At 39.4% G+C, this 23,410-nt stretch overlaps 3 protein-coding genes across 3 annotated transcripts; all 3 read left to right on the top strand.

Annotated features, from left to right (window-relative positions):
• Positions 1–92: 92 nt before the first annotated feature.
• nenf (neudesin neurotrophic factor) lies at positions 93–3,366 on the top strand. The gene is made up of 4 exons (XM_003442963.5): positions 93–357; positions 465–525; positions 711–814; positions 2,760–3,366. Exons 1-4 carry the CDS (start codon positions 217–219, stop codon positions 2,934–2,936), a joined length of 483 nt encoding a protein of 160 aa, XP_003443011.1. The 5' UTR covers positions 93–216; the 3' UTR covers positions 2,937–3,366.
• A 339-nt stretch (positions 3,367–3,705) lies between these two features.
• On the top strand, positions 3,706–15,028 carry ezra (ezrin a). Its single transcript, XM_003442854.5, has 13 exons — positions 3,706–3,982; positions 5,644–5,727; positions 6,275–6,370; positions 6,720–6,994; positions 7,728–7,811; positions 8,271–8,417; positions 8,805–8,901; positions 9,066–9,229; positions 9,337–9,467; positions 11,061–11,221; positions 11,422–11,514; positions 11,912–12,169; positions 13,667–15,028. Exons 1-13 carry the CDS (start codon positions 3,971–3,973, stop codon positions 13,829–13,831), a joined length of 1,767 nt encoding a protein of 588 aa, XP_003442902.1. The 5' UTR covers positions 3,706–3,970; the 3' UTR covers positions 13,832–15,028.
• Positions 15,029–15,546: 518 nt separating this feature from the next.
• kcnk3b (potassium channel, subfamily K, member 3b) lies at positions 15,547–22,988 on the top strand. The gene is made up of 2 exons (XM_003442964.4): positions 15,547–16,833; positions 18,006–22,988. Exons 1-2 carry the CDS (start codon positions 16,551–16,553, stop codon positions 18,893–18,895), a joined length of 1,173 nt encoding a protein of 390 aa, XP_003443012.1. The 5' UTR covers positions 15,547–16,550; the 3' UTR covers positions 18,896–22,988.
• Positions 22,989–23,410: the final 422 nt, after the last annotated feature.

Below are 23,410 nucleotides of genomic sequence, written 5' to 3'. Positions count from 1 at the left end.
AAATCTATACAAATGACAAATAAATGCACAAAAACCACATCTTCACCGCTTATAGTCCAGAATATAAACAAATATAAGCAAGAACTGGTTTAAACTAATGTCAGTGAAATTTCCGAGGCTTTCAAATGCATCACGACCAGAGAGTACCTGGGCACTGAAAGGGAAGTGGATGAAGAAGTTTTCGCCTGAACTTCTTGTTTAAACAACGACCTTGCCATGGCAACAGCGCGATTTGGTGTCTTATTTATCATCCTCGCCGTGGCTTTAGCGGAAGACGCTAAAGTAAAACACAAAACGCCTACAAAACCTGTCCGTTTATTCGCCGAGGAGGAGCTGCAGAGATACGACGGCAGCGAGGTAAACTCTGCCGGAGAAATAAAAGAACTCGCGTGTCTCTGCTTGGGCGTGCATTTTTTTTGTTAACAGTCATCTCTTTATCATTGCTCTTTCTTTTCCTATTATAGGAGGGCCAGCCTATTTATATGGCAGTAAAAGGGGTTGTGTTTGATGTCACCAAGGGAAAAGGTAAATGTAGAAAAAACATTATCTAACTCCTGGATTCAAATCAGTCATTAAAGCCAGGTCAAATAAAAACTGATTTAGCACATTAGAAGGCTTCTCTATAAACTAACCTGACTAGGGTCATTTGCTTATTAGTCTCTGCAGTCAGCGCTTTGGTTTTAATGTTCATTTTATTTCACCCATTCCAGAGTTTTATGGAAAAGATGCTCCATATAATGCGCTGGTAGGTAAGGACTCCACTCGAGCTGTGGCCAAGATGTCCCTGAACCCCGCAGACTTGACATCAGACACTGTGAGTTTCAGCTGAACGAAGAATATGTGGAAAACTCTTGATTCCCCCCTCATTTCTTTATATTCTGCTGCCAAGGAGCCAGAACTTGGGAAAAGCCATTTTTAAAAAATCTGGTATTAAAACAGTCTGGAGGTCTGAACCATTTTTTTTTTTTTTTTTTTTAATATTACTATTATTGTTATTTATTAATCTACTTGACATTTAATGCAAGAGATTTTTTTTCCCCTCATTTCTTTTTGGCTGTGCAGATTGAATGTAACAGGTAGAGGGAGGATGAAGACACTAAATGCAACAAATATGTATCTATTTTTTGAAAGAAGAAAAAAAAATAGATAATAGAAAATTTCTACCAGTTTTATCTTCTTCATGAAAGAATAGACAGTTTCTGTTGAGATAAGGAATGTACAGCACAGTGTGCCGCTCTCCTTTTCTTTGTTAATATGAGTCATTGTAGCTCATCCAACAGTCTCACTCTACATATGAGACATTTCCTCATCCCACCATCATGTGGGGTGGGGCAGTGTCACACATTGTTCAGCATGACAGTGATCCCAAACACACTGTTAGTGCAGGAAAAGCATACCAGGATAGAAAAACACAGTAAAACTCTATAAGTCAGCGTTAACGAAGCACTGTGGGATCATCTGGACAGAGAACAGTACAAAACAACAGAAGAACATCCAAAGAAGATATTTGAATATCCTTCATGAAGCCTGGAGAACTATTCTTGAGGACTACTTAAAGAAATTACAAAAAAATGACGAAGACACTGCTGACTAAGTTTAGACTGTGCTGAAGAATGAAGGTGGTCATAACAAATATTGACTTTCATGCTCCTTAGATTTGTGTTAACTCTGTTTTTGCCTCACATACTGTGTTTCCATGTATGTGCAGACATATTTCAATAAATCACTGCACTAATTTCCCATTTTCCCAGCAAAGGATAAAGAATGAGGTGTGGCTCAAGGCTTTTGGACAGGATTGTACAATAGTTCATTAACGCTCTACATTTTTCCCTGGTGTAGACACTTTAAAAAACAAAGTGACTGGAGCAAGCAAAACAATAAATCACAAAGTTTCTGCAACACCCAAGGCCATAAAAGGTGAAAAAATGCCAAACTTCCTTACAAAAAGTCACCATTTGAACATTTCAGACAACTTATGATTCATAGGAAATACATTTAAAGGAACAGTTTCACAGACCCAGGTGCAGGTGAGGTATTGACAGCTGTGTGAAAAATATGAGGTGAAACTAAGGTGAATAATTAGGATCTTTTAGGTAACATAAACAACACTGTGCTAATGCGATTATATCGACTTTTATTAAAGTAAAAGTTCATTTAGATCACTTTTTATTGTAAACGACTGAAGTAATCATCTCTCTGTTTTAAGTAAGTTCTTTGCATAAGTGCTAACAGTCTTTCTTTCTAACTCTTAGCAAAATAAATAAATAAAAGGGGGCAAAGAGGCAAGCATAGCTTTCCCAAAAAGCACACCCCTTTTCCCAGAACAGGTCCCTGAGCTTTTCCACAAGTCAGAATGCTCAAAGGTTAAAAAACATACAGTTTCTAGATCTCCTGCTTTGTACAAAAATCTAAAGACAAAAGAAAATGGACATTTTTTATACAAGGTGCTGAGCTTTCTGTCTGGATGTCATTCGGTGCCCTCTTACTTTCTCTCAGGCTTTGGACGTAATATTACAGGATCAATCAGAATTTATATGGAAATGTACAAAAAATGTACTTTAAAAATTGCAAAGGCTCTTTTCCTTACTATTTTGTAGATCATGATTATGATTTAATGGTAAGATTTTTGCCACATTGATTAATAAAATTTGTTTTGAAACATGTTACAGTAAAAATAAGGGAAGCATAGTTGAGTAACGTTATATATATATATTAAAAAATCACTTATTAATGTTCCTTTTATATCTTCACCTCCACAGACGGGCCTCACTGAAGAGCAGCTGAAGTCTCTGGACAGTATATTTGAAGGCACATACAAAGCCAAGTATCCCATTGTGGGTTACACAGCATCCCGTATCCTGAACGAGGATGGAAGTCCCAACAAAGACTTCAAACCCGAGGACCAGCCTCATTTTAAAATCAAAGATGAATTTTAATGTAATTTCGTGTGGTCTCTTTACTTGACAAGATGAAGAAGTCTGATACATGTGCAATAATAGGAGAAGCATTATCCTGTTGACTCAAGATTAAGAATTAAATAGCGCTTTAATAGCTGTGACCAGTTTACGGTGCACCAACTACTTTAATACCCGTTGTATCATCTGACTGAGATAAAAAGCGGGGACTTTGGAGTAAGAGTATGCAGATAGTTAAAGATCTCCTGGAGACACATTTAAAGAAGTTTAAGCACACACAAGATCAAGATGCCTCCTGCTCCTCTGACAGCGCTCTAAGCCATTTAATTTCATACTCTAAACATTAGGAGCTCAAAGATCCTTGCAAACTTAAAATAATCTTCATGCACTGTAGCTCCAGTGTTTTGTTTTATTTTTATAAATGAGAGACTGTAGCTGATTATTTTTGTCACTAATCAATTCATTTTTTGAATGAAACTAAATGAATTATGTGAATAACTGAGTAGAATATTTATGTTTAGGAAACGATAAATCCGCAGCTTTGTTAATGTTCATCGGTCCACATGCATTCAACTTTTGTTCGTCTACAGTTCCCATTAAAGTCTGATAATGTTCTAATCTTTTGTTGGTCTCATTTGTGTTCTACCTCTCACAACTGTGTTACCTTGACACGATCTCTTTATGACAGCCCTCTCCGCTGTCACCTCCAGACTGGCGACATAAATAGAACGTCCGGCCCCTTATAGTCTTGCTTGCTCTGATCAAAGGTCGCAGTACTTAAGGTGCTGAAGCAGGTGATAGTCTTTGGGTGGAACTACGCATCTTGCGCTGCCACTGGCCACATTGGAGGTAAATCTTTCAGTTTTGTGATAGTAACTCTAACGTCAGTCTGCGTAATCTGCTGAGTTCAAAGGGCACGAGCCCTGCCCAGGAGTTTTCGAGCGAGAGCGGTGCTGTGCTCTTTATCAGGCGCACGTTCAGCTGGGAGACGTTCACTGCAACCTGTGACAACCTGGGAACCACTTGGTACTACTCCTCCACCAACCGCAGCCAAGATGCCCAAAACGGTAGGATCGCCACGATTTAAAGGATTATATGTAACTGAAGTGTTTCTTCCTGTTGCATATTCAAAAATGTCAGTGGTGGGTTTATACATTTATTTGTGTGGTTTCTTGTATTGCTTATGCTGAGAATGACCACTAGATACATTTCAGAGTTACTTGCATAAATACAGATTTAATAGCTTTAATTTCTAATTAAATGTCCCTTTTTTTTTTAAATAATTAAAAAAATCTGGCCAGGCTTCTTGTTTCCAAGAGTCCAAGATCCTTCTTGGCATTTACTCATTAACTAAGTGTAGAGTTTGACCCATGCTGCTCACATTCCTGACAGAAAAATGCTACTTCAGGTCTGCAACCAGCCTGTCTGCTGTTTCTCTGGGCATGCATAATGCACTGCAATCATGGTAATTCCCTTTAGTGCCACTGGAGTGATTTTTAAATGTTAAGAACGAACTCATGACTGTACAGTTTAACCGCTTTTCTCTGCTCCGTTTGATTTTCGGAGGCACCCTGCAGCAAACAAGAGACCTCTGTCTTAAACAAAGAAAACTCTCATGTTCTAAATGTCCGCAGTTACTTAAGCTTTCAGCATCAGTCTGTCGGAAAACTGATAAGAACGACTGGCCTGTGCATTACGAAAGCAGCTCTGTGCTTATATTGACACTGCAAGGAGAAAGCCTCTCTTAAGAGGTCATTCTGACGTCTACGTCCATTTGACTGACCTTAAACTAACTAGAAATCAAATAAAATTATGAGTCATAGTTGCAGGTGTTGTTTGCGTTGTGGAAAACGGTTTTTGAACAGCTAAACAAAAGAGGTACGACGGTACCAAAAAGCACAATCCAAGTATAAACAAATGAAGATAATCCTACATAGCTCAACGGTATAAACTGGTGACTATGTCTAATGGATTAATGATTCATTAGTGATGTCCACAGTCAATGATTAGTAAGCGATTAAGGTTGTGGCAGGCAGGAAACACCTGCAGGGTGTCAGTGAGTTGAGCTATTACTTTATGCATGCCATCACTGGAGGTGGTAACAGTTGAGTAACACGTTAGAAGTTTCACAAATGGATGTTCCAGCTTTTGCTGCTCAAGTTTCAGTGGGATTATCTTTATGACACCCGGGGCGTGCTGTAGTATAACTTCATAAAACAATTGTGTAACTGCTACAAGCCCAATCTGGCCTGTGATCAGGGGTCAGTGTGTTGAGAACGGCCTGGCTGTTTTAGTGTGTTTTTTTTTCTGTTGTACATCTGTTCTATAAACATTTTAAAGTGTCATTTCTTTTCCACTTTAATCGTTGTTGTTATAAAACAGGCTGATCTTGACTAACAACGGTAAAGTCAACTCTGCAAGCATTGTAATCTGCGTATGTGCAACCTTGTGTAACCTCGCAAGAGTAGTCCGAAGTCTAATGAGATAGTGAGCAATTATGGTTTATGAATAATCCACTTCACAGCTCCTTCACACATATGACTACAATATCTTTATGTTTCCAGGCTGATTGCTGATCGCTGCAAACTAATAATAAGATCACAGTAAAATATTTCTGCCCGGTTACAGATTCTCTGAGAAAAGGAAGCTGATTGTTTGCGAATATGATTCATGTGTATCCAAATAGAAATCTCTGTCATCACGTGACTAAATGACCTTTATGCTGCAGGTCAATGTCCGCGTCACCACAATGGACGCGGAGCTGGAGTTCTCCTTCCACCCCAACACAACAGGGAAGCAGCTCTTTGACCAGGTCGGTCTGATGCAGTTCACAAAGCACATCCTGTATTATTTTATGGATCCTGGATGACTTTATATAGACTGAAAAGTTTCTGTTTCTTTGTTTCTTTTGAGAAGTCTTTCATGCATTTAAAAAAAATAAAATGGACTGGCAAAGAGATGGATTAACGCCAAACAGCAGCAAATGCAACAGTGTAAATATAGACCTTTGAAATACTTCAGCAGAGAAATACTCTCAGTCAGATACACTTGCTTTGGTATTTGTTTCGCAGATAAATGGTCTTAACTGTAACCAGTGGGTATTTTATTCCATCAGCAAAGCAACTAGTAACCATAGCTGTCCCACAGATCTAGTCTGGTAAAAGCTGGCCAGTTTAATGAGCCCCTTTATGATAAAAAACAAGCTTAACATACTTATTTAAAAGTTCTGTAATCTTATCCAAAGGTTTTATTCTTCAGGGAGAGATTACTGCAAGAGGCATGGAGGAGGTTTTGATTAAAAAGTGAAGAAGCTGTTGAGAAGATGTGCAGGATTTTGTTATCATGTCTCCACTCTGAAGGTTTCCAGGACCATCGGCCTGCGTGAGACTTGGTACTTCGGGCTGCAGTTTGTTGACATCAGAGGATTCACCTCATGGTTGAACTCTGAAAAGAAGGTGAGGACTTGCAGTGACGTGAGTGTCATCTACTCTGTTTAGAACAGTTAATTGTAAATGTAAAAACCCAGAGGCTTGCTGCAGCTCTCAGTTCTTCTACGGCCATCTTTTTTTTATTTTTAAATGTACTGTATTATTTTTATGTGTCTATTTAATTTGGATTTTTCTGTATTGTGTGCAAGTAAGCATTTAATTGTTAAATCAAGAGTTAAAATAAGTGTTGTTCATAAAAGTAATTTGACCCTTTTTCTACTGGATTCTTGCCCACACTCTGTTATTTATTTAGCTGTCTTTACTACTTTGCTGTAGGAAGTTCAAATATTTTATTCTTTAATTATTGCCCCTCTAGGTGATGTCTCAGGAAGTGAAGAAAGAGACTCCCCTGCAGCTCAAGCTGTTGGTCAAGTTTTACCCTGAGGATGCAGCCGAGGAGCTGATCCAGGACATCACCAGGAGGCTCTTCTTCCTGCAGGTGAAGGAGGCGATTCTGAATGAGGAGATCTACTGCCCTCCAGAGACCGCCGTGCTGCTGGCCTCCTACGCCATCCAGGCAAAGTATGGCGAGTACAACAAGTCGACGCATCAGCCACGTTACATGTCCTCTGAGCGTCTTCTGCCCAAGAGGTGAGTGCGAGTGGATCTGCAGCAGCTGCACATAGGTCAGCAGAAAATCAGTTCTTTGCAACTCAGTACAACTTTACAGGTTTTTGCAAGGGCAGATTTATGCAGCAGTGATCCGAGTTGAAAGATTAACACCACATCCACCCTACAGGAACTCTTTACAATTGTGACGTTCCAAAATGTAGATTCATTTGGCTTTCACAGTTTTATTACTACAAGTGTTATTCTCTCAAATAACCATCAGACATCAGCTGCTCTGATAGTAAGTAGCACATTTTTTAAATATAATTTGTCATTCATCATCTTGTTTCCCCTAAAAGTTAGTGAACTGATTATTTTCTAAAATTAAACAGATGATCACATGGATGAAGCGGCTCTGTCTTTTTACCTTGCTGAGTACGCTTAAAAGAAGATTAGGACCATTTATCTGTGGTTGGTGTAGTTTTCCATCAACTTTGCACTCATAAAGTGACAGAACAGCCGCATCATAAATGATAATCTTCTGGATAAATGACCTCTTTTCCTTTACAGCAAATCTGGAACTCATCCTGGCTAATAGCCTCCCTGAATAATCGAACTATTAACCCCTGTGTGATAATGCCCCTTCGGCTCCTGACAAAGGATCGCCGGGAAAGACACAACAATGCATCATGTGTATGCTTTAACCCTGTATGTATACACAGACTGTTTACATTTTCACCAGCATGGGTTGCTGATAGCTTGTTGCTCCCCTCAGAGTGCTGGACCAACACAAGCTGTCAAGGGAGCAGTGGGAGGAGAGAATCCAGGTTTGGCACCAGGAGCACGGAGCGATGCTGAAGTAAGTGAAGGCTGAGTGGCGTAAATTTCCTCCAGCGAATTGATGCTTTCAGGACTTTACTTTTTAAGAATGAACAGCAGTCTTGGTCTCACAGCGTCCTGGAGTTTTATAGTAAGTCAACTTTTACAAGCAGTAAAGTTCAGTAGAGTTAGAAGGCTTTGCTCTTACTCATGATCACTCAGCTTTTATAGATGCTGCAGTGTAACCGAGTTAGCATAAAGGAAAAAGAAATTCAGCAGCAACTATTTTATAACTCATTGCTGTGTTTTTGATGCCCAAAAAAGCTTCATCCACTCTGTTGTAATAATTATTTGCTTTTTTTTAGCTCTAAAGAGTTAATAAGGGAGATGGATTATTAGGTGGAGGCTTGCCGCCACAGTTTAAATCCCAAAAATAAAGTAAAAGACAAATTAGTCTGTTGAACATTTAATATTTTATTTCATTATCTAATGTGAACAGGGAAGAAGCCATGATTGAGTACCTGAAGATCGCCCAGGATCTTGAGATGTATGGCATTAACTACTTTGACATCAAGAACAAGAAGGGCACAGACCTGCTCCTGGGAGTCGACGCTCTAGGCCTCAACATTTATGCGAAGAACGACAAGTAAATCAGTTTTTGTAGTAAATCTCTTTTTCTGTATTTCTGTTGTTTTGTCCCTGCTTTTGTTTGCTGCAACGTTGTTCTGTGCGCTGACCTGATAAAACACATCTGTAGACAGGAGATCAATGCACGAACGGTCAAACCTCAGTCGCAGACGTGTGTCAACTTTCCTTTCAGCGGCCCTGGTTTTAAATAACGCATCTAACTATATGGATGTTGCTTTGAAGAGGTCATTGACCCAATTCTACTACAAAATGAACTTACAAACCCTCCCCAACCTCTTCCTCTGATATCACATGCGTCATCCTGTCCAGTTGTAATCCTTTTAAAGAAACAAACTTAAAGCTCATATCACACTGTGAAAAATATCTCTTTTTATCCATTTTTCAGGCTGACTCCAAAGATTGGATTTCCGTGGAGTGAAATTAGAAACATTTCTTTCAATGATAAGAAATTTGTTATCAAGCCCATAGACAAGAAAGCCCAAGTAAGTGTTTTATGAGTCTAATAATCTTCACTAGTGTTCTTTTAAATCCACTTTTGTAGCAGTTATAAAACAACTTTTGCTATACCGAGAGATTTTAAATGAAGCTTATGGAGCCCTTTTTGCAAAAAAAAAAAAGTTGTCTTCTACTTTTTTGTCTTTTAAAGGACTTTGTATTCTACGCTCCACGGCTCAAAGTCAACAAGGGCATCCTGCAGCTCTGCATGGGCAACCATGAACTGTACATGCGCCGCCGCAAGCCCGACACCATCGAGGTTCAGCAGATGAAGGCTCAGGCCAGACAGGAGAGGCTGCAGAAGAAGATGGAGAGGTGGGTGAAGCTAAGCGCCCGGTTAAAATGTTGCAGGCAAACTTAGAATTGGGATTTGAAATGTAGGCTTTGCATTAGGCGTGCGATTGAGCTTTTGTGTTCTGCAGGGATCAGCTGGAGAGCGAGAAGAAGAGGAGGGCGGCCATCCAGAAGGAGAAGGAGGAGATGGAGAGAGAAAAGCGGGAGCTGATGGAGAGGCTCCACCAGTTTGAAGAAACAACTAGGAGAGCAGAGAGAGGTGAGATAGAAAATTTGACATAGAAGCTGCAGACACTGCAGACCTTATCTGTTGTATAGTGCTATGAAAAAGAAGATTTCACTGATTTTTTTTCTCAATAGTCCACATTAAACCATTTATTAACCACATGCTACCACCTGTAGAACCTTAAGGGTTTGAGCTATTACGGGTTTCTGGCTTAACTATACATCCATCCATCCATCCATCCATCCATCCATCCATCCATCCACTTCAGGGTTCCAATTTGAAAGTTCACACTTAGCTGTAAGATGTTTTTACTGCCCTCTGCTGTTTAGCTGTTTTATAGAAACTATTACAAATGTGAGCTAAAGCGATAAAAGGTGTCCCACATTATAAACGTGAACCTTTCATTCTTGGTTAATTTACTTATTTTTTTAGGGGTTTTTTTTTTGTAAAACCTGGATATTTTCATCATTAATGGCTCTTAAAAATAAAACTAAAAATAAATGCCACATTTATATCAATGAGTGAAAGTATAAGTATGATATACTTATACTTTCACCAAAATAATATTTTCTAATCTCTTCCTCTTCCACTACCCAACTTCAACCGTCATTTTATGAAATTAATTATTTTAAGAACTTTGCACAGTACTGTACATATTCTAGAGAACCAAAAAAAAAAACAAAAAAAAAACTAAGAAGAAGATCAAAAAACACTTTTCTCAAAAGTACTATTGACATTTGGTAAAAAGCCCACCACCATATTAGGCATAACCCCCTCCCCCATCATCCTCTCATCTCCCCCATATGGTGGAATACATATTTGAGAGTTGGAAGGGCAGATGGTGGTTTCAAAACATGGTTTGACAAAGATGTGAGGAGGATGGGAGATCGTTACTTGAAAAGCAACTTTGTTATGTTTGGCGAATTTTGTCAAACGAATGATCTTCATAAAAGGCATTTCTTTAACTATCTGCGTTAACACATTTTATTTTGTCCAATCATCTGCCTTTAGCATTGAAAACCATCAAAACATTTTTAAAATCTAAAACAGAAGGCTCATATTTCTATGATCTTAACAACCTTGATGTCTTATGATAATGAAGACGTGGAGTAAAAATAATAATAAAATAAAATAAATTCATAAAACTCTTCTAAAAAGGATGACTTTAACTAATTTATTACATATACATTTTCCATGTAATTTTGTTACATAAATATGATTAAAAATTCGGCATGAACCTGGTCAGATGACTAGATGACTAAAACATTTTCCTTAACGATTATTTATAAGAATAAATAAACCTTTGATTTTAAATATTTCAGTTGTGATTTAATCAAAAATATTGCTTTATGTTTATTGAGGTAGAAGAATATTCTTTTGAGTTTGGAAACCTTTATTAGAGTTTCTGAGCCACCAAAATATTTTAAAAATACTGTCCTGAGTATTTTCCTTTTTTTCCCCTGTAACTTTAATCTTTTTTTCTATGATGTTAACATAGAAATGTTAAAAAAAAAAAAAAAGCACCCCAATTTAAGACAAATCTGAGTTTTGCGTTTCTTATCTGGCATTTTTATAACAGCGTACAGTGCTTTATAGATTTCCCCGTGTTCTGACTTTGTCACGCAGAGCTTCAGGAGCAGCTGGACCGGGCCATGAGGCTGGAGGAGGAGAGGAGGAGGGTGGAGGAGGAGGCGGCCCGGCTGGAGGCTGAGAGGATGGAGGCTATAATAGCCAAGGAGGAGCTGGCCAGGCAAGCTGAGGACCAGTTAAAGAGCCAGGAGCAGCTGGTGAGTGTGGAGCACATGAGGGAAAAAGTCCTGATAAATCTCCTGAATTCATTCTAAGCACTTATCGGCTGTGCTAATGGCAGATTAAAGTAACACGGAGGTTTTTAAGATGTCCCTGCCTTTGCTTTCATCACATTTCTAAAATGACAGCATGCCAATTCTGTTATTCTCACGTCACAGTGTTGTGCTTCCTCCTTCAGGCTGCAGAGCTGGCCGAATATAGCGCCAAGATTGCTGCGCTGGAGGAGGCCAAGAAAGCCAAGGAGGAAGAGGCTGAGACATGGCACACCAAGGTGGGTCTCCAGCATGCAGTCAAGAGCTGCACAAGTCACAGGAAATACCAGACAAATGTCACAGCAAGCACAGTATAAAATATAAATTTATTGTTTAAAAGAAAGAAAACGATTTATCTGTATAAGTCATCCATAATTTGAATCTTTTGCACTGTAATTTACATACTTCCTCAAAAACATAACTACCCATGTACTGTAACCCTTGCACCTTTTTTGTATTAGGTTGTTTTGGTTTGAAAGTATAAATTCAGGAGCCATATTTTAGTGGAGAGGTCAGAAAGGCAGGTTCGAGTTTGCAAAAACCAGATGCGAGAAAGCTCGATTTGTCAATGTCCTTGCAAATTTGGGTATTACTATCACAAATCTAACACACGCATCCCCCCACCTTTCCTTTTAGGCTGTCGAAGTGGAGGAGAGTCTGCTGAAAACGAAGGAGGAGCTGCACACTGTGATGAGTTCCGCCAACTCAGCTCCTGTTGCTGAGCATGCTTCCTCCTCCTCCTCCTCCTCAGACAGCGAGAGTGACCATGAGCACAGCGAAGAAAACAGCACCTATAGCGCCGAGCTGCAGACACAAGGCATCAACTACGACCGCCAGGAGGAGGAGCGACTCACCGAGGCCGAGAAGAACGAACGCCTGCAGAAGCAGCTTCAGGTTAGTTCAGGGACCTGGACTACATCCCAGATCAGCTGGAGTCTGCAGCAATGCTTAAGACACTTTTTTCTCGTAGCTTTTCTATAGCTTCCAAACACTTATAGCAAAAATATGCTGTGTTAAAAAATAAGTGTTTTTGTCATATTCACTTTGTCACAAAAGGATGAAAGTCCCTGGTAAGACAGGGAGGCTACAAAGGTAAACGATTAAAGAGGTCTTTCATCCAAAAGATGAGGATGAGGCCTGTGTGTAGCCATATATCCAAACGCAAAACCACGTGAAAGGCAGAGCTCAGAAACACATATAAATAGGGATATTAAACCTATAACCATAGTGTTAGGATGCATTTAGCTTCTGTGCAGTGCTCTGGTGTATTTTTTGGGACTGTAGATTAAGCTTTTATTTAAGATGTAAATCTATGAAATTTTAAGCATCTATTATAGAAGCACAACTAATGTTGTTCTAGGAACAAGTCTCACTACTCAGCAAACAATTTTAAAACACATGAGCACCTTTCTTAGAAGGGTTTATCGAGGCATTATCAAAGTTAACTTTAATTTCATTGTTCACTAGAACATAAACAATTAAAACTATCTGTGACTTTGCCCCCAAAATAAGGCTTTTAAAAGTTTTTTTCCCGATGGATAATACTTCCACCATCATCCTTGAGGTTTTTGAATTCACTCACATTTTCAATCAGGATTCTTTGAGGCTCTTTTCACTCTCCTGTAATACTTCAGGAAAAGAGCCTGGAGAGGGGAGGCAAGGGCTGGAGAGAGCAGTAGAAGTGAGACAGAACACACGTGTGTGAGCAAGAGACAGACAGGTGAAACAGAGAAGCTGCAAGGAGCAGAGGTAGTGAAGGTGGACAAGTTTAAATACCTTGAGGTCAAGCATTCAAAGCAACGGAAAGTGCACAGGACAGGTGAAGAAGAGAGTGCAGGCAGGGTGGAGTGGGTGGAAACGAGCATCGAGGGGGAATTTGCAGCAAGAGTGAAAAGGAAGGTTTACAAGATGGTAGTAAAACCTGCTTTGATGTGAGGGTTTATGGAGATGGTGACATTGACAAAAAGAGCTGGCAATAAGATTTTCACTGGGAGTGACCTGAATGGGCAATATTAGAAATGAGTATGTCACAGGTACAGCTCAGGTTAAGCAGTTTGGAGATAAAGTTAGAGAGGCAAGGCTGAGCTAGTTTGGACATGTGCAGAGGGATAGTGGATACAGCTGCCAGGCATGAGGAAAAGAGGAATACCACAGACAAAGTTCATGGATGTAGAGAAGGATGACATGCAGAGGGTGTGACAGAGCAGGATGCTAATGATACGGTGAGATGGAGGCAGATGATCTGCTGTGGCAACCCCCAAAAGGAGTAGCCGAAAGAACAAGATGATTAAATTAAAGATATCGCTTTCTAATTGCCTGGAGGGGTTGCCAAGATATCTGTTGATAAAGTGAATTGTTACAGTTTAATAACTGGACACGACTCCTCCGCAGGCCCTGAGCTCAGAGCTGGAAGAATCCCGAGATGATAACAAGAAGACCCAGAACGATAAGCTCCATGCCGAGAACGTCCGCGCTGGCCGTGACAAGTACAAGACCCTCCGTCAGATCCGTATGGGCAACACCAAGCAGAGGATTGATGAGTTTGAGGCCTTGTAGAAATGCCAGAGACCTAAAGCTCTCTCCCAAATACCTCATGAAGGCCTTGTTCAGCATCTTAATATAACTGAAGCCAAATGTGATCCCAAACACCCAGAAAAGGCATGGAGCTGATCTGTGTAATCATTTCTGCATGAGTTTTACTTTGCTGGCTGAAACTGGCACTGTGGGTTGTTTTTGCTCTATTCTGTTTTGTGTTGCACTCAAATGTTTCCAGTGTGCTGTTTAGTCCCATTAAAATGCTGATGTGCATCACTCTGGAGACCAGATATACTGTATGAACAAAGCTAGTACTAGGGGTACTATAGAACTTATATATCTTATGATAACTAATCAGTAGTTATTGCAATTTACATTTGCAGTTTTGTTACTGTAACAAACTGAAGTGGTTAAATTTTGATTTATTTAAATGAATGCCTGATGCTTAAAAAAAGAGATCTTTTTTATTTTATTTGTTTGATAGTTTTGCCAAAGAAATGTCAGCAAAGTGTAGAAAAGGTCCCACTTGTGTTCCAAGAAGCTTGATGTAATGCTGTCATACGAACTGAATCTCAGTTTGCAATAAAATAAAACTGAGACACACAGCAAATTAATTGATAATTACTCATGAATATTCCTGGTGGTCTGGCCCTCCTCGTCATGTTCTCCTGTATTTTATTTGTGTAAATAACAGTGCAACTTATTTCATTAATATACTTACATAATCTCTCCTGCTTCAAACTTATTGTTTTTATGATTTTCAGAATTTACCTGTTGGAGTTACTTTATTTAACCACATGGGAACATTTTATGTATTCTTGTTTGTGTTCAGGTCAGATCTAGAGCATCTAATTTACAGTGAACAGGATACAGCAGACAAAAAGACAAGAAAAGACAGAAAGGCCAAAACTGAAGCAGCTTAATGGTTTCTATATTACATCTTTTATTATTTCTCCATTTGTTGTTTGAAAATGTTCTCCGGTGCTGCAGAAGCATTTTTAATGTTTGGCATTAAAATGAAACACATGTTAAAAAAAACACCAAATAAAAGTCAGCGGAGAAGACCTTAAACTCGGAATTAATTAAACTTCACCTTGTGCAGCTTTGTATTTTCAGGCAGAAGAGAAAATAAAGGCAGGAAAAAAGCTTTTTATGAGGCTATGGCATCTCTTGAATATTGTCTCCTTGCAGGCATTAAACATTAAAACTTTAAAAATATTCAAATTGTCATCATTTGCATGATTCTTCTCCATTATTGTCTGTGTGAGGAAGGGATAAAAGCTGAATTTAGAAAGATTTAATAGCTGCATTAGTGAAAAGTGGAATTTAATCTTTTCTGTAACTTTCATCATTTAGTGAAACATGCTGATGTGAGTGCAGCAGACAGAAGGGAAGCTCAAGTGATGCCCGCTTTCAACTTTGGCTCCCTGTGATGATGTTTGAGGAAACTGAACTGAGGCTCCCTGCTGTCACAGGTCAAAACATATGCAGCTGAAAGGACGCATTGTGCATATAACAAAACATTCAAATTGATTTGAATTATAAAAATATTTATTTTAAAAAAAATTGGAGCAATACAGCCATCAGGGTCTGACACAATGATGATACAAACAGTGAAGATTAAATTCTGAAGAAAGTAGAAAAAGAAGAAAGAAGAAGAAAATAGGGGGAGAAGAAAAAACATCATATACAACAATGACCAATTATATTCATCCAAATTATCTAAAACAATATATGTAGGCAAGAAACAGAAAATATGGGGGCGGCGGGAGAAAGCAATAAAATATACACAGAAGTGTAAGCAGTTAAGTTGATATAAGCTATCTGAATTAATAAAATACAACAAAACACAAACACACATATAAGTAAGTATAAATGTCAAGATTTCAAAAGGAGCAGAAAATATAAAAATGCTACTCAGTCTCAGAATAGGAGTTTTAGTAGCCTGTGAAGTTGCAATCCAGAATGTCTCTGGTTTTTCTAATCTGTCTCCACCTCTGATATGGATTGGTCCGGCGTCCTTATAGTGAACCACCATTAGGTAAGTTAAGTTATAATAGGCGACTAGAAATCTTATGTTCACCAAGTCTGTCTCTTTAACCTCTTCTTTACTCTCAAATAGTAATTCACATTTTTTCCCCTGTGGATTTCTTTCTTATAATCTTAATTGATCTGAAGAATCCTGCAGCGCACCGTGAAGAGGATGCGCGTCTTTTAAATATTTGCACAGAACGGTTATCGTCAGGTTGCTAGACAACTTGGGAACCAGAAGAGCCGGTCTGTTTAAATAGCCACTAGGTAAATATTTACGTGAACGATCACATGGATATCAAGTTTAGTTTTTTTTCCTTCTTCCATCTTTTTTTCTGCGCTATGGTGTTCTTCTTGGAAACTGGAGTAATGTGCTCGTGCTGGCCTCAAAGACGGAGGCTGGCCGTATATTTAGTGCATAAACTCCTTAAAGATGAGCGCTTTTGCTTGGAGCTGCTACTCCAACAAGCCGCCTCTGACAGTCTGTGGGATTGCCCTGTGTTCCTTTCCTGCGCAATCTAAATATAAGTCGGTGACAAATAGTCCAAATACAGTAGCAACCCAACTGTGATGTGGGGGTGGTGCTGAGAGAACAGCTCCGTCTCCAAAGTCCCCCCTCTGTTGGATCCGGAGTCCGTCAGGAGAAGGTGGCAGAGAGCCTCAGCTCCCACCTGCGCTCGATTTTTTTTCTCCCCCTCTCTTTATTATCATGAAGAGACAAAACGCCAGGACTCTCGCCCTCATCATGAGCATCCTCACCTACCTGGTGGTCGGAGCGGCCGTCTTCGAGACCCTGGAGTCGAAGCAGGAGAAAAGTCACAAGAGGAAGCTCGACGCCAGAAAGTACGAACTCATGCGCAAATATAACTTGACCAAAGAGAACTTCGAAGAGCTCGAGCACGTCGTTTTACAGCTCAATCCTCACAAAGCAGGGGTCCAGTGGAAATTTGCTGGGTCCTTTTACTTCGCCATCACTGTGATTACGACGATAGGTGAGCAACAGTTATTTAATCAATACATGTGATGTATTATTGCATTTCATTGAGAGATGTTCAGCACAGGGGCGGAGGAAGGATTTTTAGAGGTAGTGGAGTCACTGGAGCCCCCTTACGTTAGTTTGTGCGTCTCATTTAAAACAACAGATAAATAAAGAACACCTATGACTTCCCACAATTCCTGGGGTCTCTTCTAACTACTTACAAAGAAAATCCTGTCTGTAGCACTATAAAAAAAATATTTAAAACATTTTTAAAGTTGAAGATTCTGTTTCCTAAAAGAGTGGAAAAATTAAACCTTCACTTGTTAGCACATTGTTGCTAGTTTGTATTTTAAATGAGGAGGTTATACCTTGATAGTATGATTAAAAAACCTATTTTCTTCTCATGCCTTATACAGTTTATTTGGAAACATTTTGGAAACGGATCAGACTTGACATATCCTATAATAACCCCCAAAATTTTCATGCTTTTGCTGTGCCCATCAACGCTGGTTTTTACTTTAATATTCTTGAACAAAATGAAGCTTTACTTAAAGGCTTTCATCCCTTCTGGGTAGGTAACATTATTTAAAAAAGCATCTTTTTGTGCAGCAGATCTTTATTCTTTGAGTTATATCTTCAGAGCAGCTGTAATTGGCTTACCAGTCAGAAAAGTGATATTTATCTCAAATGTAATAGCTTAGATACACCGAGACATGGACAAGAAATCGTTATTATGGCTGTCTAAGTAAATCAGAATAACCAGAATAACTTGGATGATTAAGACAAAACAACACCAGGTGTAATTTTTTTATTTATTATGGAATAAAAAGATCATTTAATGATGCCATATGAAGAGGAAAAGATATGGAGATATCTATGGCTTTGGTTCTGGTTCACTTCAGCATAAGTTATACTTATAAATATTGCAATATCTATGCTGTCAACAATCTGGGAGTTATAAATGAAGTAGAAGTTAGTTCACCGTATTAATGCCAAGCTGAATCGTTTTCCTGGGCTTTCCCTTTTTCTCTTAGTGGGAGTGTGTGTTGGTTTCCTGTGGAATTAAATCAAGCAGCTGCTGTTCTTAGGCATTTATATTAGGTGATGCCGTCTCTTGCTATGACTCACCACGGCAAAAGAATAGGGGCAAAGATGTCTAAAAATATGCAATATTCCCTGTCTCAGGTTATGGCCACGCAGCGCCGAGCACCGACTCAGGGAAAGTGTTCTGCATGTTCTATGCCCTCCTGGGGATCCCGCTGACCCTGGTCATGTTCCAGAGTCTGGGCGAGAGGATCAACACGTTTGTCAGATACCTGCTGCACCAAGCCAAGAAGTGCCTGGGAATGCGTCACACCGAGGTCTCCATGGCAAACATGGTGACGGTGGGCTTCTTCTCCTGTATGAGCACCCTGTGCGTGGGGGCTGTGGCGTTCTCTCACTCGGAGGGATGGAGCTTTTTAAATGCCTTCTATTACTGCTTCATTACACTCACCACTATTGGCTTTGGAGACTACGTGGCTCTGCAGAAAAATGAGGCCCTGCAGAATGACCCTCAATATGTGGCTTTCTGCTTTGTTTACATCCTCACGGGCCTGACGGTGATTGGAGCGTTCCTAAACCTGGTGGTGCTTCGCTTCCTGACCATGAACACTGAGGATGAGCGCAGGGATGCCAAGGAGAAGGCGTTGCTCTCTGTCAGTAAGCCCAGAGGAGAGGTGGCTCATCTGTTACCAGTCTCAATATCAGCGTCCTCCACACCTGTAGCAGATAACACCACAAAGGCTAAAGATTTAAAAGGTGTCTACACTGAAGTGCTTCAATTCCAGACTATTTGCTCCTGCTTATGGTACAGGAGCGAGGAGAAGGAGCAGGACTCCATACCCAACATGATCCCTCAGGAGATGACATTCTCCGATGCCTACTTGCAGCAGAACAATGACTGTGCTCACTACATGGAGCCCGGCTCAACAGGTTGCGTTTGCAGTCCACGTCAGTGCACGAGCATAAGCCCAATATCAGGCCTACACATTTTCTCTCCATTCAGGATGTTTAAGAGACGCAGCTCCGTGTAGCCTTTTCAGCACAACAGATTTCATTACAGCATAATTTGTCTATAACTGCCAAGTGGGCAGCAGATACTTGGCAGTCCTCAGCAAAGACATGACTGCAAGTCGATGTTTGTGGTGCTACAATCCCAGTAATCCAGAAGCATAACGTGCAAAAAGGGAAAAAAAGCACATAGAGTACTGTAAACAACAAGGTCTTACACAAATATATATATTTGAGAAACATCACGCAGTGTTTTTAACTGAGGTGTTATTCGAGGGCATCCACTATGCTTTGAGGAATCCTGTAGGTGTGTCGAAATTGATCTGGTTCGCTACACATGAACAATACGTGCGCGCAGTGTGTAGGTAAGAGCAGAGGCTTCGGAGCGGTGGCACAGTGAAAGGGTGACATAAAAAAACGAATAAATGATTAAAACCTGTCAGACAGCAGCTCTCAGAAGTTAAACTTTGTGTTTTTGGTAATAATCTCAGAGGTGCTGATTCAACTCAGGGGTTATTTCTTAATGTTGTAGCTGGTCGGTGTTTTCCTTTGATAGGCACACATCATGATGATTTTCTGGACTTTTTCCACCATGGTGTTTGTGACTGGGCTCATATCAGTTGCCTTATGTCGCCCTGAAACAAATCGTGATTGTCAAAGCTTCAGAAAAGCTGACACATACCAGAAATTTCATGTGACTCATGTGTAGCTGCCCCTGGTGTTATGACTTCCAGGGCTCTTTGCCCAAAGTACAGGTGCATCACAGACACTACTAAATTATGTAACGTGACAAGTGGGTAGGTTGAAAAATAAATCACATCTCAAGCGCAGTTAAAAAATCCATTTGGAAATAAGTGCAGTGATCACAAGTAGACACTTATCAGCACTGAGCGAAACGCTCTCAACTGGATTAGTTGTGTAACACTGAAAGCACTATTTTAAAAATTACTAGTGGGAAGAAGCAAGAACTCCAACAGCCCCATCAAAAATGAGCATTGCCAACTTTTCATTGTGCTTTATTCATGTCCCCATGAACATTAAAATCAAAGCTCCTGTGTGTTTAGATTGAGGCTTAGAGAGATAATTTTCCAATTACAGTAAACACCTGGTGACATTGCCAAGATAGCTGCTAAGTGGCAGGAGTTTGTTAAAACGCTGATACCTTTTTACCCCCTAAAGCTCACTTATTAACATGCATTCTGTTTCACTGACTTCATTTGTACAAACGAAAAAGTGTTAAATGTCAAGTTGTGAACAGCTTTTTTAGTTAACGTGCCAAGCCAAGTAATCACCTCCCATTAAGCCACACGTTGTATTTTTTACACTGATTAAATAAAAGAATTGTTTTAATGTTTACATGTTCGAGCCACTGAGAAGTAATTTAGAATGAAGGAAACAGATGTAAGCCAAAAACCTAAGATCTAAGACAGATATGAAGCACACCTCTGGATCAAAAAGTAGAAGCAGGCTATTTGAGCAGCAGCTTGGAGTGGCAGGTGGGAGGGGGTTACTCTGTTGGTACTGTGGATAATAAGCTGGTTGCCAATCACAGACAATTATGTCACAATGGACTGAGCCTGGGTGATTGATGGAAAAGGAAAAATCCACCCTCAGCTAGTATTTCCTGTGTTTCTGAACCCAGTTTGGTGCTTAGTGGTGTATTTTTCTGTGGGCAACCTGATGCGATGTCACACTCAGTTTATTTCCAGCAGCTTCAATAGATGATTAACCTCTTAAGGTATTTTATTTATTTAAGAAAAAAAATGAGCAGTAAAAATTTTTCTTGATCCACCCTTGAGTTTTTGGATGGATGCAGAAATTTATTGAAACATGCAAATGTAATATAGAAAATAGGGCAAAAACAGAGTCTGTCTGTCAGAATTTGCTAATGACCACCTTGATTCTTTAAAACAGCCTGAACTTTCTAAGGCAGAATTCCTTCTCATTTCTTTATGTAGTCTTCAGAAATAGTTCTCCAGGCTTCTTGAGGGACATTCAAATTTCCTTTTGGGTTGTTGACTCCCTTTTGTTCTGTTCAGTGTCAAGATGATCCCACACTGCTTCAATAATCTTGGTGTCTGGGCTCTGAGGAGGCTGATCCACGACTGATAGTGCTCCAAGTATGTTTTCACTGCACTGGGATTGTGTTTGGGATCACTGTCATGCGGAAAAATGAAGCTGTTGCCAATCAGACACTTTCTAGATGGTATTATATGGTGGATCAAAATCTGATGATCTCTGTGTGATGAAATCTGTGTTCATATTTCCGTCAATTTTAACAAGATCCCCAACACCACTGGCTGAAATGTAGTCCCAAACCATGAAAGAGTCTCCGGTATGTTTCACAGATGGCTGTACGCACTCACAAGACCATGCCTTTCCTTGCTGTTTCCTTTCCTTAAGAATGACTTCTTGACAGTCTGGCATTTTTCATATATTCAATGAAAGAAGTGGGAACTAATTATGTGTATATTAAGTTATCTGCTATGTGTAGGCACAAGACTGGTTCATCCCTTGGATTAGGTGCTTTTTTTTGTTTGAATGATTCATATAGGTCAGTGTTGAGTGGCTTAACAAACAAAGAAAAGCATTCCTCTGAAAACGGTTGAGTACAAGGACTGGACTGAAAAAGAGTGAAAAAGCAGCCAGTGTCCAAAGAAATACTGGACATAAAAGGCCTGGAGAACTTTTGTTTAAGACCATTAAGATTTCAAGAAAGTCTGGCTCCATGGAAGCAAATACAAGGAAATGAGGGGTGGCTCAAGACTTCTGCACATACTGTAGCTAAAATTAATATTTATTGATTATTTAAATTGTGGTAGATTAATTTTCTGTTCATCAGCTAATAGATTAAGTAATAAATTATTGTAAATTTATACAAAAACACAAAAGCTGTCAGATCCTACCTGTTCTCTCTGGATTTTTGTAACATGTGTAAACTCTCCACCTGAGGCACAAACACATGATTTTATCCAGTGTTGCTCTGGAAACAAAGTGAAGTTACAAATTCTTGAGGATTTGGCTGTTTTGTTTTTTTCTTTAAACTTTTTTTTTTTTTTTTGGCTTAAGAGGGAAATCCTGAACGCTATTTTATGCACGTCTGGGTCTGATCTGATCTGTGTTACTGGAACTGACCTTTTGTGGTGGATGGAAATAAATTAGTGCTGTCCGCACATGATAAAGGAAGGAAAACAATGAATGCGACTTTTTGCCTCATAAAATAGCAGTCAGTTGTACATTTCGTGCAAGTACTGCATTAGTTTAAAGTAGCAGATCACGTTGCAATGGCACAAAGGTTTCTATTCTTCTTGCTGTTTTCCAAGATGACAAAGGCTAAATTAGTACTTGAACAGTCAAAGAGTACTTGAAATTTTTTATACATACCCTGCCAAGGATTGTATGTATAGTTGAGACTATTCATTTGTCCGACAATACAAATCCCTCTGATCATATCTACTCATAATACTGTACTGTTTTGTGCCATCATAGGGGGGGGGGGGAAGCATCCGTAGAAATACAAAAAATTTGAATATTTTATCCAATAAATAAATGAGTTTTAACTTCTGTTTTCCTGCTCACAAAATCACCATCTACAGGCCATATAAGCTGTAATCATGTGACTTACAATCTCCATGCTGCTTATCAACATGTGCTGTGTGAAAGAAAAAAAAAGCCTGCTGAATGTATAGAAATGACTGTTTGGTCCAGATGGTTTCCCCCTGGGAATTCTGACTTCAGTCCAGTTCTGGACAACCTACAGCAGGTTAGTCACGAGCAAAAGTTTGGCAATGCATCATTATGTCATATTTCTCTATATATGTGTCAAAAAAAATAGAAACACGTCACTTTGATGCTGCACTTTCAGTTTAGGGGAAGCTGCTATGTTTGAGCTTTAAATATGCTACCAGAACACAACTCATTTTTTCTTTTTTTCATTTTAAGAAAAACTGATTTGGCTATTACATACCAATGAGAGAAAGTCTTACTGTGTCCTTGGCAATATGTGTCACTGATATCTGAAGTCTTAAACCACCATTTTCATTAAAGGAATACAGTTTCAAAAATGTAGTAATTTGCGATTGTGCAATAAAATAAAAGGCTATGTGTAAAAGTCAAGGGGTTTTGGACTATCTTGTTTAAGGTCAAATATTGTTTTTATACATTATAAATATATAGTATTCTGCAGGAGTGTTGATTCATCACTCTTTTTTTAATATTTTGCTTCCAAGGATCCGGACTTTCTTGTAATTTTGGTCTTGAGGAACAGTCATCGAGGCTTTCTGAAGGTCTTCCAAAGTTTTGGCTGCTTTTTCACTTTCCAGTCCAGTCCTTATACCTGACATATCTCAGCACTGTATGGAGGGTGTACTTAAAGAATGTTCTGCTCACTGAAACCTCATCAGCAATGGTCTCAGGTGACAACAGGTATTGTGGGGTGATGAATCCAAATTTGAAATTTTTTTCAAGTGGATACAGAGGAGATCAGTTGGTGACATCATCTGGTCACCAACTGGTAACAGCTTCAAATTTAAGTGTGA

Source organism: Oreochromis niloticus, linkage group LG19, assembly GCF_001858045.2.
Source record: "Oreochromis niloticus isolate F11D_XX linkage group LG19, O_niloticus_UMD_NMBU, whole genome shotgun sequence".
In the NCBI taxonomy this organism is placed as follows: Eukaryota; Metazoa; Chordata; class Actinopteri; order Cichliformes; family Cichlidae; genus Oreochromis; species Oreochromis niloticus.
This window is presented reverse-complemented; position numbering and strand designations above follow the sequence as displayed.

Excerpts from the sequence above, each read along its gene's own strand:
- nenf (XM_003442963.5), top strand. The coding sequence starts at position 217 with ATGGCAACAGCGCGATTTGGTGTCTTATTTATCATCCTCGCCGTGGCT. Across the intron at positions 358-464 it reads AGAGATACGACGGCAGCGAG|GAGGGCCAGCCTATTTATAT; the intron begins GTAAACTCTGCC and ends TTCCTATTATAG. Across the intron at positions 526-710 it reads TGATGTCACCAAGGGAAAAG|AGTTTTATGGAAAAGATGCT; the intron begins GTAAATGTAGAA and ends CACCCATTCCAG.
- ezra (XM_003442854.5), top strand. Across the intron at positions 6,995-7,727 it reads GAGCGTCTTCTGCCCAAGAG|AGTGCTGGACCAACACAAGC; the intron begins GTGAGTGCGAGT and ends TGCTCCCCTCAG. Across the intron at positions 8,418-8,804 it reads ATTTATGCGAAGAACGACAA|GCTGACTCCAAAGATTGGAT; the intron begins GTAAATCAGTTT and ends TCCATTTTTCAG.
- kcnk3b (XM_003442964.4), top strand. The coding sequence starts at position 16,551 with ATGAAGAGACAAAACGCCAGGACTCTCGCCCTCATCATGAGCATCCTC. Across the intron at positions 16,834-18,005 it reads CACTGTGATTACGACGATAG|GTTATGGCCACGCAGCGCCG; the intron begins GTGAGCAACAGT and ends TCCCTGTCTCAG.